Genomic DNA, 7,020 nt, shown 5'->3' on the forward strand with positions numbered 1-7,020 from the left:
AAAAACGTACATCAATTTTATTTGGCTACAGCGTTGCACGATCACGCAATTATCAGTTAAATGAATGCAGTGCCGTATGGAAAAAATGGTCTGGTCATTAAGGGGATAAAAACTTCAGGTCCAGATGTGTTTAAAAAAAGACACTGACATCCAAGCAGACTGCCTTTGCTCAGCATTTCTGATTATCCCCCCCATTAAATCTTTCAATGCAGGTTCGTTATTTCCTTCCATGCTGCCCCTTCTATGCCCTACATTCTCTTAGAAGGCCCTCCTCTGTTCTCTCCTGAGCCTCTCGTCATGAGCTGTAGTTCCACCCTACCCATCCTTCATCCCTTGGTCTCTCCACACCCATTCATTTCTCTGCAGATCCTACACAGCTTGTGTCAGGCTGACAGCTGCTCCCAGCCACAGACAACAGCAGACTCTGCACACAGTGAGTACAATCCGCCTGTATTTCTGATGTCTGCTGGGGCTCAGTGTATCGCCGCATGTTGTGTACACAGCCTTGTAATCTGTGTACATCTTTCTCACCTTCAAGCAGACTCCATGTTTTCATGACTAGTAAACCTGTCTTTGCCATATCTGTATGGCTGATCTGTGCATTCTAGGAATCTCATGAAATTCAATATCAAACAAAGCCGCACAAACAGAACTGATTTGCAAAGCACATTAACCCAACAACAACGTCCTGATGTCTCCAGTGCAATCAGATCAGCAAAGGATACATTGTTATTGTTGTATATTGGCTACTATGGTCTTGTATATCGATCTATTATCAAACAAATAAGATCATGTTATATTAATATACTCAGGGCTTTTTTTCAGCGGGAACGCGGGGGAACGCAGTTCCGGCACCTCCAGGACTGAATGTATGTAATGGCAAGGGGTGCTGGAGGTGTGCTGCAGGGTCTGTTGATGCTGGTTGCTGGGGATCTATTGTCACTGGAGGGAATCTATTATTGCAGGGGGGTCTGTTGCTGGGGAGATCTGTTGTTGCTGGCAGGGGATCTATTGTTGCTAAGGGTGGGTCTTATGTTGCTGGGGGGTCAGTCATTTGTGGGAGGGATCTACTGTTGAGGAAGAGGTCTATTGTTACTTCCGGGGGTCTATTATTGCTGAGGAAGGGGGTGCTTTTTTCTTGCAGGTGGTCCATTGTTGCTGGGGGGGGTCTATTCATCCAGAGGGTCTGCTGATGCTGGCTGCGAGGAGATCTGTTGTTGCTGCTAGGGAGTGGGGTGCTTTGTTGTGAGTGGTCCATTGTTGCTGGCTGCAAGGGATCTATTCTACTGCTTTTCTTGTTATCATTAACAAGCTCAATACAAATTAGTTAGTACCACAAATGTTACTTTATTATCTAAAAGGGGTGGTCTTTGGAGGTGGGTAATGGTTGGAACCAAGAAACGGTGCTCGGAGGTGGGTAGGGGCGGAGACAAGGGGTGACTTGAAAAGGGGGAGTTCCGGCACCTATTCTCTGAGAAAAAAAGCCCTGCATATACTATTCTGCAATATATTTTAGATTCTGGCTGCTAGCGATGCGTTGACCAGATTGGCCAAACAGAATTTGACTTATGGTGGCCATACATGTCTAGACTTCACAGAACCTGATATGTACATGTCATAGTCTTCACAGAACCAGATAATATAATCGGATGTATGAATATTTTATTATTTATATAGATAGTATACAGTATCTCACAAAAGTGAGTACACCCCTCACATTTTAGTAAATATTTTATTATAACTTTTCATGTGACAACACTGAAGAAATTACTCTTTGCTACAATGTAAAGTAGTGAGTGCACAGCTTGTATAACAGTGTAAATTTGCTGTCCCCTCAAAATAACTCAACACACAGCCATTAATGTCTAAACTGCTGGCAACAAAAGTGAGTACACCCCTAAGGGACAATGTCAGAATTGGACCCAATTAGCCATTTTCCCTCCCCAGTGTCATGTGACTCATTAGTGTTAGAAGGTCTCAGGTGTGAATGGGGAGCAGGTGTGTTAAATTTGGTGTTATCGCTCTCACTCTCTCATACTGGTCACTGGAAGTTCAACATGGCACCTCATGGCAAAGAACTCTCTGAGGGTCTGAAAAAAAGAATTGTTGCTCTACATAAAGATGGCCTAGGCTATAAGAAGATTGCCAAGACCCTGAAGCTGAGTTGAAGCACGGTGGCCAAGACCATACTAAGGTTTAATAGGACAGGTTCCACTCAGAACAGGCCTCGCCATGGTCGACCACAGAAGTTGAGTGCATGTACTCAGCGTGAGCGTCATATCCAGAGGCTGTCTTTGGGAAATGGATGTATGAGTGCTGCCTGCATTGCTGCAGAGGTTGAAGGGGGTGGGGTGTCAGCCTGTCAGTGCTCAGACCATACGCCGCACACTGTATCAAATTGGTCTGTATGGCTGTCGTCCCAGAAGGAAGCCTCTTCTAAAGATGATGCACAAGAAAGCCTGCAAACAGTTTGCTGAAGACAAACAGACTAAGGACATGGATTACTGGAACCATGTCCTGTGGTCTGATGTGACCAAGATAAACCTATTTGGTTCAGATGGTGTCAAGCGTGTGTCGCGGCAACCAGGTGAGAAGTACAAAGACAAGTGTGTCTTGCCTACAGTCAAGCATGGTGGTGGGAGTGTCATGGTCTGGGGCTGCATGAGTGCTGCTGGCACTGGGGAGCTACAGTTCATTGAGGGAACCATGAATGCCAACATAGACAATAATGGCTGTGTGTTGAGTTATTTTGAGGGGACAGCAAACTTACACTGTTATACAAGCTGTACACTCACTACTCTACATTGTAGCAAAGTGTCACTTCTTCAAAAGTGTTGTCACATGAAAAGATATAAAATATTTAGAAAAAATGTGAGGGGTGTACTCACTTTTGTGAGATACTGTATATAGCACTGTCAGTTTACACAGTGCTTTACATATATATTGTACATTCACATCAGTCTCTGCCCTCTAGGAACTTACAATCTAAGGTCTCTAACTCACATTTATACATACACATAGTAGGACCCATTTAGACAGGCGCTAATTAACCTACCAGCATGTCTTTGGAGTGTGGGAGGAAACTGGAGTACCCAGAGGAAACCCACGCAGCCACAGGGAGAACATGCAAACTCCAGGCAGGTAGTATTGCTAATGCAGGCCATACATGGGTTAAATTCCAAACAAATTTTCTTTTGAAAATCAGAAATTTTGTGTGTTTTGTGATCCGATGGTGCCACCATTGATTTCAAAATCCAACCAACTAAGCCTTCAATTTCCCCTCATGTTGCTACAGAAAAGAAAATGAGTGGCTGGGAATCTTCTATTCTTTACAGGTAACAGCTAATGGGCATTTCGTTTTCAATGACATTTCTCACACGATTCTCCAATCATTAATTAGAAATTTGTTCATTTTTCCAAAAATTTCCAACATGCCCGATCACTCAAATTTGATGGTCGCATGCTGCAGCCCACTAACGTTGCGAAATTCGAACGAAAATTCTTAGTTACGATTTCAGAATTCAACCCATGTATGACCGACTTTACTGTTTCTTTTTTAATCAGAAGTGATGAAAGGAGGCTGCTTGGAAAGCGACGAGTTGACCAGATTGGCTAAAAAAGGCTTGACTTATGGTGGCCAAACAGGAAGCAATAAATTTGAATGATTCTTCACAGAATCGTATAATGTAATTAGATGTTTGAATTATCAAAAAGACACATACTGTGCCATCGATCAATCCAAGCCGATCAATTTAAACAAAATTATTCTGATCGGTCTGGACAGAAAAATCCAATCATAAGAAAGTAGAGTTCATTAGGTATCTGGAACAGTGGTTCTCAACCAGGGTTCTGTGGAACCCCAGGGTTCCTCCAGAAGTTGCTAGGGGTTCCTTGAGCAATGAGCAATTTCTGCCTCTCAGATAAGTTCCCCCTGACACTAGTGGTGTATTTTGGTTTTGTGCTGCCCTAGGCAAGACTAAAATTGGGCGCCCCCTCCTATGTAAATTTGCCCCACTCTTTCTTTTTCAACTAATGTGGCTCCCTCCAAAATTGAAGGACTACAAGTCCCAGCATTAACCCCTGAGATCTCATGAGAGGGGGGGGTGAAGGAGAGAGAGAGGGGGAGGGTGAGGGAGGATGAGAGAGAGAGGGGGGGGGTGAGAGAGAGGGGGGATGAGATAGGGGGTGGGGAGAGAGAGAGGGGGGGAGAGAGAGAGAGCGAGGATGAGAGAGGAGGGGTGAGAGAGAGGGGGGGTGAGATAGAGAGAGGAGGGGGTGAGAGAGAGAGGCAGGAGGGGTAAGAGAGAGAGAGGGGGTGAGTGAGAGAGGGGGGTGAGAGAGAGGGGGGATGAGAGCGAGAGAGAGAGAGGGGGGTGAGCGAGAGGGGGAGGTGGCTCTAGCAACCAGTGGCTAATAGAGTCTCAGGTGGAGGGGGGGCGGTTTTTTTGCTGCCCCCTGCAAAGTGCCGCCCTAGGCCTGGGCCTTGTTGGCCTAGGCCAAAAAACAGCCCTGCCTGACACCATTGATCTTTTTAGCTATCTGGAAGAAGGTAATCATTCTCAGTGTCCACAAGTGTAAGGAGCATTCACCCCACTAACCATCACACTAATGTATCACAAGTTGACGGCGGCAGTGGTTAGCACTTTCACCTAGCAGCAAGAGAGTCGCTGGTGCGAATCCCAACCACGACGCTACCTGCCTGGAGTTTGCATGTTCTCCCTGTGCCTGCGTGGATTTCCTCCGGGTACTTCGGTTTCCTCCCACACTCCAAAGACATGCTGGTAGGTTAATTGGATCCTATAAAAAATTGGCCCTACTGTGTATGTATGCGAGTTAGGGACCTTAGATTGTAAGCTCCTTGAGGGCAGGGAGTGATGTGAATGTACAATGTATATGTAAAGCGCCGCGTAAATTGACAGCGCTATATAAGTACCTGAAATAAATAAAAATAAATGAGTTGTAAACAATTTTAGCAGGGGTTCCCTGAGACCTGAAAATTATTTCAAGTATTCCTCCATGTTGAAAAGGTTGAGAGTCTGATCTGGAGTATGGAACAATCTTCACAATCTTTTGATCAGACAGTTTTTTTTTTTCTAAATTCTTTATTTATATAAAAGAATAAAGCCTCCATCAGAGCAATGTACAACAGAATAGGTACAAAATCTCACATAATACAAGAATCCAAAATTTGATTGTATATAAAATCCCTGTGTGTATGGCCACCATTAGAATGAGGCTTTTTTTTAGATGCTGATTGTGTACTACCAAATTTGTAAAAATTTGCTGAGCTCCTGATTTGGGATAAAACTGTAAAGCAGGTTTGAAAACCTACCCAGATTTCTTTTTTTTTCAGTTTTAGATTTTTTAATTATTTAGGCATGAGGGTTTAGGATAAAATTATAAAGATGAGCAAGAAGATTGCTGTGGATTGAAAACCCACCAAGGTTTATTTTGCTTGCTTTAAATTAGATGTGGATTAGGTTTTTAAATTATTTAAGCAGGTCTTTTACATCCAGTGGAGTATGTAATTGGCTTCCGGAAGTGCAACCTCCAAGGTGAAAGGGGACCAAGCTCCGAGTCTTCATTTAGCTAAGCATTGCACTTTGTTGTTTCAGCCCGCTGCTCTAGGTGGGGGTCATTTGTAGCCACATGTGAATGTTTTTCGTGAGCATCTAGCAGGATGACATAAAGCAAACATCATTTATAAAATTCTGTTGCAATGACTGTAGAAGAATATTCACCTGAAAGCAGATGGTTAAATCTGAATTGGAATCATATGACGGTAGAAGCGTACGCCCGGAGAGTCATCTGATTTTTACAGCTAACAAATGAATTGATTATACTCAGTGTATCACCCAGAGACAGCTCTGTGTGTGCATACAGCTACGGATATAAAGTAACCGCACTGCAGCATGATTGCAAAGCTGCACACTTATCAGAAAACAAATCTTTAAAGCAATATTAAACCTAAAAGCAAACATTTATTACATTGCAGCTTACCAATTCTTAGGTGTGGTGGCTGCATTAGTTTCCTTTTTTAGGCTTTCTTTCTTGTTTTCTCACCAGGTGATCCAGCCAGTAAGTCTGTTGTTTTTCAAAATCTCAAGCTTTCCAGCAGAATGTATCAGCTTATGCGGTTGAGACAAACCACTTAACACTGGCAGGGGTGATTAAAATGATCAACTTGTATTTATTCATGCAAGCCCTTTATCCCAAAAAGGAAAAAAAAAAACTGTTTGCTGTAATTAAATGTTAATTAGAGTTTGGCTTCAATTTGTTTAGTGTATTTAAAGCGGAGTTCCACCCTGTAATTTTTTTTTTTTTAAAAATACCCCCAGGACAGTCAGGGCTAGTACATTCCACAATGGCTAGCCTCTGATCTGTCCCGGGTTGCACTTACCTGTTAGGACAAATACTTACCTTGAAAACGTCTTGTCCAGCGCTGCCATCTCAGATGTGGGCAGCTTAAAGCCAGCGAGATCCTCTTCTGCGTCCTCTTCCGCCTTCTTCGGTCCCTCAATGCCCTGCGCTGGCCCCGACGTCACTTCCGGGGCGCGTGCGTCATCCCTCCACAGCTTCTGGGCATGCCCAGAAGCTGTTTAGAAGGGGATGACGCGCGCGCCCCGGAAGTGACGTCGGGGCCGGTGCAGGCGCAATGATTCCTGGGAGCGATGACGTTCAGCTCCCAGGAATCATTGCAGAGCCAGGAAGTGACGACGGGCCGCGGCCGAGGAAGGAGGAAGAAGGAAGAAGGAAGTAAGGTAAGTATATTTTCTTCGCTACGAGGTAAGTAAAAAAAAAAAAAATATGGGATTATCCATTTCTTTTTCAGGTGACCCGGAGCGAGAAGATGGAGGTAAGTATTAAAATAGGGTGGAACTCCACTTTAAATCTGCTATTACATTTAACCACTTTACCACCGGAGGATTTTGCTGTCTTACGTCTGGGCCACTTTTTGCGATTCGTCACTGTGCGACTTTAACTGACAATTGCACGGTCATGCAACGCCGTACCCAAACG

General features: G+C 44.1%; 1 protein-coding gene across 1 annotated transcript in view; it reads left to right on the forward strand.

Annotated features, from left to right (window-relative positions):
• The first annotated feature begins 282 nt into the window (after window positions 1–282).
• LOC309568697 (uncharacterized protein) overlaps window positions 283–7,020 on the forward strand; it is a 91,413-nt gene continuing 84,675 nt past the window's right edge. Inside the window, exon 1 of the mRNA XM_082274440.1 lies at window positions 283–433. Within this exon, the coding sequence (XP_082130566.1) occupies window positions 298–433 (136 nt within the window). The 5' untranslated portion in view covers window positions 283–297. The remainder of the gene's footprint in view (window positions 434–7,020) is intronic.

Source organism: Pelophylax lessonae, assembly GCF_965119305.1.
Source record: "Pelophylax lessonae genome assembly, chromosome: 12".
Lineage (NCBI taxonomy): Eukaryota > Metazoa > Chordata > Amphibia > Anura > Ranidae > Pelophylax > Pelophylax lessonae.